Source organism: Nicotiana tabacum, chromosome 22, assembly GCF_000715075.1.
Source record: "Nicotiana tabacum cultivar K326 chromosome 22, ASM71507v2, whole genome shotgun sequence".
Taxonomy (NCBI): domain Eukaryota; kingdom Viridiplantae; phylum Streptophyta; class Magnoliopsida; order Solanales; family Solanaceae; genus Nicotiana; species Nicotiana tabacum.
The window spans coordinates 16208654-16223010 of record NC_134101.1 but is presented as its reverse complement, the minus strand read 5'-3'; the positions used below and the strand labels follow the sequence as shown (position 1 = coordinate 16223010).

The 14357-nt window shown below is 33.5% G+C and overlaps 1 protein-coding gene across 1 annotated transcript; it reads right to left on the bottom strand.

The window, feature by feature from the left end:
- Positions 1-12548: 12548 nt before the first annotated feature.
- On the bottom strand, positions 12549-13949 carry LOC107797003 (E3 ubiquitin-protein ligase RSL1-like). Its single transcript, XM_016619836.2, has one exon. It carries the CDS (start codon positions 13722-13724, stop codon positions 12888-12890), a length of 837 nt encoding a protein of 278 aa, XP_016475322.1. The 5' UTR covers positions 13725-13949; the 3' UTR covers positions 12549-12887.
- Positions 13950-14357: the final 408 nt, after the last annotated feature.

Here is a 14357-nt window from a genome sequence, read left to right as displayed (position 1 = left end):
CAGTGAGAAAGATATAAATGGATGAAGGGTGTTGCCGTGCCAATTGATTTGATGTACATATACATACATACATACATACATACATATATATATATATATATATATATATATATATATATATATATATATATATATATATATATATATATATATATATATATATATATATATATATATATATATATATATATATATATATATATATATATATATATATATATATATATATATATATATATATATATATATATATATATATATATATATATATATTGAATATATTTCTCACGCCATGAAAGTTAAATGAGGCGTCACATGGTGACTTTTATTCGAAAAAATTATATTTGAAAGATATTTACTTGAAAGAATTATATTTGAAAGATATTTACTTGAAGGAATTATATTCGAAAGATATTTATTGGAAAGAATTATATTCAGAAGATATTTATTTGAAAGAATTATATTCAGAAGAGATTTATTTGAAAGAATTCTATTCAGAAGATATTTATTTGAAAGAATTATAATGGAAAGATATTTATTTGAAGAAAGTATATTTGAAATATATTTATTGAAAAGGATTATATTCTAGAGACTTTCATTGAAAAAACTTATAGATAAAAGATGTATATTTTGAAAGACTTGATTAATTGGTTGTACCTGTGTTTATTATTCGTTTGAGTAATATTTATGATGTTCTTGTTGTCTTGCTGTTTAAATCACTAGTTGATTGGTGTTGTCCTTATTATTATTTATTTTCTATTATTTTTGTATGCTATATTGCATAGATTATTTTACTAGTGAGTGTCTTGACTGTACCTCGTCTCTACTCCATTGAGGTTAGTCTTGATACTTACTAGGTACTGACGGTGATATACTCATACTACACTTCTGCGCATTTTTATGCAGAGCCAGGTATTGGAGACAGCGAACTTGGACAGAGTAAAGCAGGATCGTAAGGATTCAAGGTAGAGATGCTTAGTCACCGCAGTCTCTTGGAGGGGCTCGAATATGATATTAAAATATGTATGGCTCGAGATTTGCAAACTGATGCTCTATTTCAACAAGTAGTGGAGATTGCAAGGAAGATTGAGGGTGTTTTAGGTGAGGAAATGGAGTCTAAGGAGGCCAAAAGGTCTCAAAGATCTGGAGGGTTCAGTGGATTTTACTCTTAATCTAGAACCCATTATAGCGGAGGCTCGAGTAGCCGGTCAGCTCAGTCTGCACATCAGATTACTCGGGGTGCTCCAGTTTACAGTGCATCACCGATACGAGATTCTTACAGTGGTTATTCCAGTTATCCGGCACAGACTCAGTACGAGAAGCTGCGACCTCAGAGGGGTTGTTATGAGGGTGGTGATACTAGGCATATCATGAGAGATTGTCCCAGACCTGGGAGGGGTGGATTTCATCAGAACACTCAAGCTACAAGCTTTATTCCAGTTGATACTCCACGTGCACAGTCAGCTAGAGGTGGAGGACAAGCGGGTAGTGGGCGCCTAAGAGGTGGAGGCCCGACCCGTTGATTTAATCACTATGATTTGGCTGAGGCCAATACACCAGATGGTATCGTTACAGGTACGATCTTGATTTTTATTATAAAAGGATATGTTTCCTTAATTTGTTTCGATTTTGAATATTGAGGTGAGTTCTCCTATTATGCTCCACTTATGGGTGAGCTTCGTAAATTTGTGACCGACTTATAAGTTTATCCCTGTTGGGAGATTTAAAGATGTGAACCCGTGTCTGTTATTTTATTTTTTTGTATACCATTGAAGTCTATAAGTCCAAAAATAATTTTTATTATTCATTATAGTGGGTTTAATGTGTTTCAAAATAATTGATTCCAATTTTTATGAATTATATGCCCTACCGGTATGAGGGTTCATTATGTGTTGTGAAAATTGTCTATGAAATTTATTGAAAAGAAGAAAGAAAGGAAAATTGAAATTTCAGTTGTCACAATGTGCAAAATACTTGTGATTCGGAGTTGAGGACGAGATCCTCGCATTTTATACATGATGTGAAATATTTAAACCGGGCTACAAGTCGCGGTGGAAGTTATATAAGGACGAGGTCCTTATGGTGAAATATTTATGAGTTCAAAATTTTCCGTGTGTGAAATCTAATTTGTACAATAATATTAATAGGGAGTCATGCCTGTTAGGCTTATTTGATAATTCTTGTATATTTTTCTGTGCATATTCAGCCATTTCGTGCTGAAAATATTGAGTTTTAGCCTATGAGATGAGTGCCCAAGTGGCATTAAATGTGACTCATTAATCTGAGTAGGTAATCATGAGGTCTTCATGCCTTACATTCTGTTGTCAGTATTGTGAAAATTCGAAATGAGGTGGTGGTTAATATGAGATTAATTGATGATGCTAGAATTAATTATGAACAACTTTTAAGACCTGAGATGTGGTGATGAGCATACATATAATATACTTCATGTCCTGATATCATAATGATAATGCAATGCTTGTAATGTTGAGATCAGTGTTATTGATATATACCTTGTGGATGTGTTGTTAGGAGTCGTTTTGGTGTTACTCTGACAGGTGGATAGGCCCATTTACAAGGGAGACTCTGCCGAAAGGTTTTTGAAAAATTTGGGAGTTAGAAAAAGAAAATTGGGAGATTGATATGTGTAAAGAAGAGATACATTATGTTATGTGTTTGAGGACGAATTATCATAAGCGGGGAAGAATGTAACACCCCAAAAAAATTTTGAAGTACTTCAACACTATCAAGAAAGTTCATGTGTGCGTAGGCACGAGTTTACAGCAAGTTGAGACTAATACCGTGCGTTGATGAAAAATCAGACTTTCTGAAAATATTTGGAGTGTAAGAAATTGGTCTTAAGGTTCACAAATATGGAAAATAAATAATCTCAAATGAGATAGTGTTGTCGGACTTACCTCCAATGCGGTAGCGTGGGACCAACCGTGAGTATATGTGTAAAAAGTAAAAATCATCAATTCGGTAACCTTAGAATAATTATTAGCATGTTCGAGGACGAACGTTTGTTTAAGAGGTAGAGAATGTAACGACCCGACTTGTCGTTTTAAGAATTTAAGCCCTGTCTGGCGGCATAAGGCCCTGAGAAGCTTCTTATTATGTGTATTGACTTGCGTGCATGGTTGAATTCAGTTACTAGATGATTCGGAGTAATTTGGAACACTTAGTCCCTAAAATGGAAGCTTAAGTCTTAGGATTTTGACCATAGTCAGAACTGTGTGAAGACGACTCTGGAATGGAGTTCTGTCGGTTCTGTTAGCTTCGTTGGGTGATTTTGGGCTTAGGAGCATGTTCGGACTGTGAATTTGAGGTTTGTAGCTAATTTAAGCTTGAAATGGCGAAAGTCGAATTTTTGGAGTTTTGGACCGGAAGTGGACTTTTTGATATCGGGGTCGAAATGCGATTCCGAGAGTTAGAACAACTCCGTTATGTTATTTGGGACTTGCCTGCAAAATTTGACGTCATTCCGGGTTGGTTTGATAGGTTTCGGCACGAGTTTTCGAAGTTGGAAGTTTTGGAAGTTCATGAGTTCGATTCATGGTGCGGTTCTTAGTTTTGACGTTGTTTGATGTGATTTTAGACCTCGAGCGAGTCCCTGTTAGGTTATGGAACTTGTTGGTATGTTTGGACGGGGTCCCGGGGGCCTCGGGTGAGTTTCGGATGGGCTACGGGTCATTTCCCTCCTATTTTGAACTGTTGTTCTGTCTTCTGGTGTTCTTCTTCGCGAACGCGAAGAGTATCTCGCGTTCGCAAAGTGTTACTGCTGACCACCCCATATTTCTTCTTCCTGTTTGCGTTCAACCTCTCGCGTTCGCGAAGGTTTGCCTTTTTCCTCCATCGCGTTCGCGATTAGCCACTCGCGTTCGCGAAGCTCTTCATGGAAGCCTCATATTTCTTCTTCGCGTTCGCGTTCGCGTTCAACGTCTCACGTTCGCGTAGGTTCCGTCCCTTGTTCTTCGCGTTCACACTACTTCCCTCCCGTTCGCGAAGGGTTTTTCTGGACAGCCTTACCTTCCTTCTTCGCGAACGCGAGCCTTTCTCCGCGTTCGCGATGCTTTCAGACCTGGGCAGATTATAAGTTTTCCAAATAGAGGGTTAGGCCATTCTTATCATATTTTGACTTAATATAGCTCGGTTTTGAGCGATTCCTTGTGGGTTTTTCAAGCAAATCGATTGGGTAAGTGTTCTTCACCTAGAATCTATTTATTTCCATGATTCTATCTTTATGTTTATCATTTAAATTGTGTTTTAAGTTGAGGAAAAGGGTGATTTTTGAAGAAAAGTTTCAAAATGAAAAATCACGATTTGAGGGATGAAATGGTATCGGAATTTGATAAAATTGATATGGTTGAACTCGTATCGGAATGGATGTTCGGATTTCATAAAAATTATGTCGGGTTCCGAGAGGCGACCGCATTGACTTTTGTTGTCTTTTTGGAATAAAATTTTAAGTCGACGTATTATTATCCGGAATTGTTTCCGATAAATTTTAATGAAGTTATACAATTAATTTGGATAGATTTGAACCCGGAGATCAATTCAAGCAAGAAGGCAATTTTAGAATATCGGCATAACTTCAAAAAGGTAAGTATCTTGCCTAACCTCGAGTGGGAGAATTACCCCTTAGGCATTGAGTCTTATGTGAAAATTGTGGGGTTGGAAGCCGTGTACGCGAGGTGACGAGTACGTACTCGGACTTATAAGTGCAAATTTTATTGGTTTAAAGTTTTAGGCATCTTTATGTATTAAATTGAATAATTGTTGGCACTAGTAAATCCTTGAATTATCATGCTGCATTCCTTATTTGTCAAGTTTGTATTTTATATAATAATTTGGTGTTATTGTTATTTGGATTTTATGTGAATTCCATATGTTTGTTGATTTGATATGTTTCTTGGAACTAAATTCATGATAGAATCCTTATCTGCAAATGTTTATTAAATAAGTTTAAATTGAGGAGTTAATATAATTATCAAGAATGTGGATTAATGAAGGTGTTGCCCTATACTGAGTATTTTTCACCTTTGTTGACTATTTTGAGGTTTTATATACGTTGTGTGGAGCCTTAGGCTATTTATTGAGAAATTTATTGATTCTGCTACATATTTGGAACTTGATTGTGGTCAGTGGCAAATTGTGATATGAATTGTTGTATTGTGTTGTGTATTAAACACTCTCATTGACGTTATTTATGCTTCCTACCTTGCTTGTTAATGATATACATGTGCTTGGTGAGGAAGAGTGTAAAGCACGAAGGGTGATGTCGTGTTATTTGAATTATATTATCATGTGAGGGAGAGTGTAAAGCACGAAGGGTGATGTCGTTCCATTTGAATTATATTATCATGTGAGGGAGAGTGTAAAGCACGAAGGGTGATGCCGTGCCATTGAGAGTGTATAGCACGAAGGGTGATGCCGTGCCGTTTTATTTATATTATCAGGTGAGGATGAGAGTAAAAGCACGAAGGGTGATGCCATACCGTTTCATTTATATTATCAGGTGAGGATGATAGTAAAATAATGAAGGGTGATGCCGTGCAATTATTTTTATATTATCATATACTCATGGCACGAAGAGTGTTTCCGTGCAGGAGAGGACGAGAGATATACATTATATTATGATATTGTTTGTTGTGTATACATGCATGCCTTTATCTTGAGATTTTATTGTGAACCTCTGTTTTCTATGTGACTTGTAGTCGTTGTTGCTTCCTGTGTGCCTCTACATTATTCTTTTTATTGTTATTGGCACTTCTCCCACTTAGTTGGTACTGTTGTATGTATGTACGGTGAGAAAGATATAAATGGACGAAGGGCCATAAAAGTTAAATGAGGCGTCACATGGTAACTTTTATTCGAAAGAATTATATTTGAAAGATATTTACTTGAAAGAATTATATTTGAAAGATATTTACTTGAAGGAATTATATTCGTGAGATATTTATTGGAAAGAATTATATTCAGAAGATATTTATTTGAAAGAATTATATTCAGAAGATATTTATTTGAAAGAATTATATTCAGAAGAGATTTATTTGAAAGAATTCGATTCAGAAGATATTTATTTGAAAGAATTATAATGGAAAGATATTTATTTGAAGAAAGTATATTTGAAATATATTTATTGAAAAGGATTATATTCTAGAAACTTTCATTGAAAAAACTTATAGATAAAAGATGTATATTTTGAAAGACTTGATTAATTTATTGTACCTGTATTTATTATTCGTTTGAGTAATATTTATGATGTTCTTGTTGCCTTGCTGTTTAAATCACTAGTTGATTGGTGTTGCCCTTATTGTTATTTATTTTCTATTATTTTTGTATGCTATATTGCACAGATTATTTGACTAGTGAGTGTCTTGACTGTACCTCGTCTCTACTCCATTGAGGTTAGTCTTGATACTTACTGGGTACTGACCGTGGTGTACTCATACTACACTTCTGCACATTTTTGTGCAGAGCCAGTTATTGGAGATATCGAACTTGGACAGAGTAAAGCGGGATCGTAAAGATTCAAGGTAGAGCTGCTTAGTCGTCGCAGTCCCTTGGAGTCTTTTCAATTCATTGTACTGTTAATTTTTAATCAAACAGTATTGTATATTCGATCCTCGTGATCATTCCATGTATTCAGTTAGAGTTCGTGACTCAGTACTACCAGTCTTGAGAGATTGTGTATTCATATTTGTTCTGCTGTTAGTTTTGATTACCTAATTAATTCATATTTTAAAAAAAATTGGTTCGAAATGTAATGGAAATCGGCTTACCTAGTCTTCGAGACTAGGTGCCATCATGACGCCTGTGGTGGGATTTTGGGTCGTGACACTCCTATAGCCACCCTTATCTCTCCTATAGCCACCCTTATCCCTCCACCCTGACAATATCAATAGCCACCCTTATCGCTCTTATAGCCGTCCTTATCGCTCCTATAGCCGCCCTTATCGCTCCGCCCAGACAATATTCCAACAAACACAATTACAGTGAAATACCACCCTTATACCCACATAATATCAACAGTGAAATTCCACCCTTATCTCCTCAAAATAAGAACTCACACAACACACAATTTACACGGAAAAATATCATGGCAATATAACAAAATCAATTCATATCACAATTTGCCCAATGACCATAACCAAAATTTCAAAGATATAACCAAATCAATTAATTTAATAACAAATAGCCGAAGGCCTCACACAATATGTGTAAAACCCCAAAAATAATCAACATAGATAGAAATTACTCAGCATAAAGCAAAGCCTTCATTAATCCAAACTTAGATAATTAAGTTAACACTTCTTTTTAAACTTGCTTAATTAATTATTTACATAGGAAAAATTTATATTGAAATTAAATTTCAAGAAATATCAAACCAACCATACTCACGAAATTTCATAAATTTTCAAGTAACAATCACATCAAATTGTCATATAAAAATAAATTCAACAACAAGGATTTAGGCATGGCAAATAGATGATTTAATAAATGTCCACAATTACCTAATTTACTACACAATAATACTTAAGACTTTAATCCAATAAAATTTGCACATATAAGCCCGAGTACGTACTTGTCACCTCGCGTACACGTCTTTTCACATTTCACAAATGGCACATAAGACTCAATGCCTAAGAGGTAATTTCCCCAATCGAGGTTAAGCAAGACACTTACCTTTTTGAAGTTAGGCTGATATTTTAAAATAGTCTTCTTGCTTGGATTGACCTCCGGATAACTCAAATCTATCCAAATTAATTACACAACCTTATTAAAATTCATCGGAAATAATTTCGGATAATAATACGTCGACTTAAAAATTTATTCCAAAAAGTCAACAAAAGTCAACGCGGGACTCGCCTCTCGGAACCCAACGTAATTTTTACCAAATCTGAGCACCCATTCTAATACGAGTTCAACCATACCAATTTTATCAAATTCCGATAACAACTCGACCTCCAAATCTTAAATTTTCGTTTTTGAAAGATTTTGCAAAAAACTTGATTTCTTCCATTTAAATTCGAAATAAATGATGAATATAATCATAGAATCATGAAGTATAATCACTTTAGGATATAGAACACTTACCCCCAATCCATATGGTGAAAATCGCCTCAAGAATCGCTTCAATCAAAGCTCCATAGCTCTAAATATGTTAAAAATGGCTGAAACCTCGAAATATAGCTACTGCCCAGGTATTTACTCTTCGCGATCGCGGATCGCGAAGCACAAAATTTTCAGCCCCAAAATTGCTCTTCGTGATCGCATAAAAACTAATCGCGATTGCGAAGAACAAACTCCCCAACTCTTCCAGACAGCCTCTAGTATAATGGTCATAACTTTTTGAACAAAACTTCAAATGATGAATGGTTTAACTTTCTTTAAACTAGATTCCAATGGCTATAACTTTCATTTGTTTTTCATCTCCCAATCCTTATATATTTCGAGATATAAGCTTCCAAAATCAGCCCTATGCAACAGAGATTTCCAAACTCTTCCCGGACAGCCTGTAGTATATCTATCATAACTTTTTGTACACAAATTCAAAAGACAAATAGTTTACCTTTCTGAAAACTAGACATAAAGGACTATAACTTTCATTTTTAGATCATCTCCAAATTCCTTATAAATTGCGATATATGAGCTTCCAAAGTCGGGTCAGTATGGCAGGAGTTTCCTCTACGTGATCGCGAAAAGGCTTCCGCGATCGCGATTCACAGTCTCCAAACAGCAAAATTTCTCTTCGCGATCGCGACCGTTTGTCTGCGATCGCAATGCATACCTCTGTGGCCAAACACCAACAACTAAAAATGGCATAGAAATGGTCCGAAACCACCTCGAAACTCACCCGAGCCACTCGGTACCCCGTCTGAGCATACCAACCAGTCCCACTACATAACACGAACCTGTTCGAGGCCTCAAATCATATCAAACAATATCAAAACTATGAATCAATCCGGAATGACTTCAAATTTTGCACACAAGTCATAATTGACATAATGAAGCTATTCCAATTTTCAGAATCGGATTCCGACCCCGATATCCAAAAGTCAACCCTCGGTCAAACTTCCCAAAAATTCATATTTCGCCATTTCAAGCCTAATTCTACTACAGACCTCTAAATAATTTTTCGGACACGCTCCTAAGTCCATAATCACCATACGGAGCTATTGACATCATCAAAATTCCATTCCGAACTCGTTTGCTCAAAAGTCAACTCTCCGGTTAACTCTTTCCATTTAATCTTCTAAATAAGGATTGTTCTTTTAATTTAATTCCGAATCTTCAGTAATTCAAACTCGACCACACATACGGGTCATAATACATATTGCGAAACTGCTCGAGACCTTAAGTCACTGAACGGGGTATAAATTCTTAAAACGACAAGTCGGGTCGTTACACTAACACTACATATTATATTTTATTTCAAATCCAACATGACTTGAAATATTCGTGTAACGCACGACCATAGAGACTAGTTATTATAAAAGTATGAATACAATGTCGGTTTATAAAAATAACCTTATAATATTAAGCATAATAACTCATAATAAAAGGATATAACCGGAATTTTAGATATTAGCCTTATAATCCTATTAGTTTTAGCACATAATACTACACGTTAGGAATCCTACATGATTAACTTTAGGAATCCTATTAGTATAATTACTTTTGGGCTGTCTATTTCATATAATTGGATAAGTAAATATCTTTAATTATGCAATCCTATTACTTTTAGGATATACTTCTTAAAAACTTTTATTATTAATTTAATTTAAAAACGTATTATAATGTCCTATTATTAATTTAATTTGAGAATGTATTATATTGTCCAAATCATTTAAAAAAATGAGAGCATATATTATTATAAAATCATAAATACAATATTAATATATCAAAATATCCCTAAAATATTAAACGAAAGAACTCATAGAGAAAAGACATAACTGCAATAACCTATTTTTTGGATTACAATATCTTCTATTCTAATTTTTAATATTTAAGATTTTAAAAATTAATAATTTTTTGTCTATTAAATTCTTACTAAAAATATGTATGAAGCTTTAATAAAATCAATTTCATAAGAATCCTCCGTATTGGCAATACATTACCACTTCATAACGTCCAATACGAAGAAAAAATAAAAGTAATATTAAATGGACTGCCTAAAGAGTTGAAATTGAGAAAAAATACCCTCACGATAATATATTTTTATATTATATTTAAACTATTTTCCTACTCAAATAATTTGACAAATACTCAATTATTTAACAACAACTAAGAAAATATTTAAGAATATAAATATATGAGAAAGAGAAAAAAAATAGTTGGTAAGAGTCAATACTACTAATGATTCTACAAACATAAAGATCTAAAAGTAAAATGTCATATCAATCTTTTACTCTTTGAAAATAAAATTTATGGTGGATAAAATTATAATTAAGATTAAATATTCAAAACAAGAGATGAACTAATATTAAGAGAATACTCTTAGGCTCTTATAATTGCCTGTGATGAAGCACTTATAACTCCGGGCAATTATTTTTGAAATTCATCATATGAGTAAAATTCTTATTCAAGTAAAAAAAAAAGCTTAGGGTACATAAATTTATTCCATAAAAAAAGCGTTAGAACACAAAGTATATAGTGTATTATTAAGAATCAAAATGATATATAAGTGTCTCATGAAATACAATCAAAGCTAAATTCTAAACATGAACAAGCTTTCAAGACTATATTATAAAGAGTCGACTTTGGTATAACGGGATTATTCTTTGTAGATGCCTCCAGCGGAATCGAAATAATATTTCTATGTCATGCATTTCATACAAATATCATATCAAGAGGCATGTCACTGTTAGCAATAATAAGTGGTGTACCAACAACGATTTTATTACGAGGCTACCCACTTTAGATTTGATATATCTTTTCAAACAAGTTAAATAACCATCACAAATAGGTCAATGCAGAGCAATGATGCTAAATTTATAAGAAAAGCAAAATTGATAATATGGAATGAAGCACTTATGGCTAAGTGTCAAATGATCGAAATAATTACCTGGAGTTCTAGAAATATATTGGATATTAATGAACCGTTTTGTGAAAAAATAATAGTTTGGGAGGTAATTTCTATCAAGTACTACCAGTAGTTCCAAAATCGACAAAAGCAGGGACTGTAAAAGCTAGCTTGCCAATTATACTTCTGGCCTCAAACGAAAAAGATTCAACTGACAAGAAATATAAAGTAAGAACATATCCATTATTCAGTGTCTTTTTGCGTTGTGTCGGAAATGAAGAAGAGCATCCAATAAAAGATTATTTGGTTCTTACTGAACACTTGGCTATCAATCCCAATGGTAATAGTAGTGCATTTAATAGGAGAAATATTTCTGTCAATAGATTAAAACGCAATTTGTACAAATTGCATGATAGAATTAAAAAGATATATTAGCTAGCATAGATGAATATGTTGATCAACTAAATAAATGTTGATTGCAAAATTTTATAGTGAAAACAAAATACTTTTCAGTTTTTGACTCAGCAGAAAATGATACCAATAATTACTACCAACAAGAATAATTAAATACTTTAATACCAAATGGCTTTCTACCATACATGTTTGTTGTCAAGTTTCCTATTTCTTACGTATGTTAGTATCACCGTATATAATAGACTAAGTTAAAATTGATCTTCCATTGTACATAGGTTAATTTTGAAGAAAAATATGCCTGTCATGCTACGGAAAAACTTAGATACGCCGAATAACTTATGTAATAACACACATATAGTATATAGAAGTTTTGACAATAACGTCTTACATGCAAAAATTATGATACTGGTCAATGTGCTTTTAAGTATATTCTTATCCCCGAATTCAACTTTCATCTTCCGAAACTAAGGAATATCCTTTTGAATTTGTGTGAAAATAATTTTTAGTATGTTTATATTTTGCAAATATAATAAATAAAGCACACGGACAAACATTGCACGGATATTTACCGCAATATGTTTTCTTGCACGAACAACTGTATGTTGCACTTTCAAGAGGGATATCAAGATCGACAACAAGAGTTCTGGTCAAGGAAGAGCAACCAACGCATTAGGAGGAAACATACAAAAAATAAATATTGTCCACAAAGAAGTGTTCGTTAAGATACCATCACATTAAATACTTTTAAACTATAATATATAATTATCTAACTAACATAACAAAGTTGATAATTTGTGTAAGTTTTGATGATTTTTTTTATTTATATTCATGTATTATGCTAACATAATAATATTTTCCGGTATTTAGATAATTGTTATATTATTATATATAAAATTTCTCTCATTAATTAAATTTTATTGTTCCTTTATATAAATAAATATTTTAATTATCACATGACATTATTAATGTGCAACTTACGTTGATATACACTAGTTTGTCAAAACAAACGAAAGGAGGACAAGAAAGGGGAAAAAAGTAAGAAAAATATACTTATATAATTGGTGTTATACACAAGTTAGGCGCGTGTATAGCACTACTCCATATACATTGGGATTGACTTAAGAAGGGGTATTAATTTCACTATGGACAAGAATATGGCGGTATAAGAACGTCCATAAAGTTAAAATGGGAAACTTAGTTTTCTCGACAAGTTTAGGGTGCAACTAATGTATTTTGCCAAAATAGATAAAACAAGACGTAAGAAAGTCATAGAGTATAATCATGTCACAAAAACTTTCCCATTGTTATGTGAACAGAGAAAACATTGCTCAATTCCATACTCCAGTTCCCACGCAAATAATATTGAATCCAACAGATATGACTTAAAATTTGGAAATCAAAAACCTGAAACTGCAAATCTAGTTCTTTGAAAACCATGATTCCATTAACAAGCATGATGTATTGTCCAAGTCACTCCACATTTATAGCAAAATTGTGATCCACACCTACAAGTCATATGTAAACATCCCTCTGTCTTTTCCACAAAGAATTTGCAATGAGGACATCTACCCCAATGTTTCGCCTTTGCAAGTTCCCTCACCATAAGATCTTCTCTGTCTCTTTCATCTGCATTCAGCCGCTGAAACTCTTCACATTCAACTCCACTATGCCACGGCACGTTACATTGTGCGCAGAACAATCTCCAGCAACTCGGACACTCCGATTCCCTAATAATTTCGTCCGAATCATTCACAAGCATAGCTGAACAATCTTTGTAAGGACAGTAGAATTTTTGTGAAGCAAGAATTAATGATTCACATAACACTTCGTCCCATCTAGAAAGTACTTCTTTTGGCATAGTAGAACTACATGTTTCGAAATCAAGAATTCCCCTACAAGCCACACCTGGACATGTTACAGCATGAATATTTTCCTGGATTTTAGTTGCTACATGTTTGCTAATGCAATCAGTACAAAAAATGTGGCTGCAGGTTTCTATTGTGAACATTTCATCACTTTCTTTCCTTTCTGCACATATTTCGCAGAAACTTAACGACGATTCTCCTTCTTCATCACTCTCTTCTGCTTCGCGTAGTGATAATGCAGGGGAACTGGTTGAGTTTTGAATAGAAGTTGAAGCCATTAATACTTCTTGAAACTGGAGTTCTTCAGCATACTTCTCATCTGATATTGAGAAGTTTTCCTCGTCTTCGATTTCATCGAAAAGTAATGATAAGTAAAAATCATCACAAGAAAGATCAAGAGCGGATTCTTTTGCCATTTGATCAAGGATATATGTTGCTAACTCGAGCCGGATCTGACTCGTGGGACCAAACAAGGTATGCTGTTGTGTATATATTGTGATTACCTGAATTGCTTATAAATGGTGGAGGGATGAGTGACTGATTCCTAAGAACTTTTCTAAAGTATAGGGCCGGACGAGAGACTTAATTCCTAAGAACTCTCGTCTCATTGGAAATCCAATCAAGTCTGAAACTTTTAGACTTCTCGAGATATTCTCTTGCCTTTCCAATTTCGATTAGGATAAGTTATGTTAATTCAAATTAAAGTACTTGCTAGACTTATACACCAAATCTACTAATGTAACAAATTTAAGTTACATGCGATAGTGATGTGACATTTTTTATTTTATTTTTATTAGTGTATTTAACATGTTATAATATATGAAATAACTTTACTTACAATTTACTTTCCCATACTTTATATCTTTCATAAAATTTCTAATTATTTTCCTTATTTAAAACTCTTCCATTCTTACAATCTTTCCCTAATACTATCTCTTCCATAACCCTTAACTAACTTTGCTACCTAGTACCATATCTTTTCAGAATCGTTCTTTAGATAACCAAAATATTCACCTTATTTTCAGATCTTCCATTCTTAAATTTTCTCT

Coding starts and splice junctions, on each gene's coding strand:
- LOC107797003 (XM_016619836.2), bottom strand. CDS start 13,724: ATGGCAAAAGAATCCGCTCTTGATCTTTCTTGTGATGATTTTTACTTA.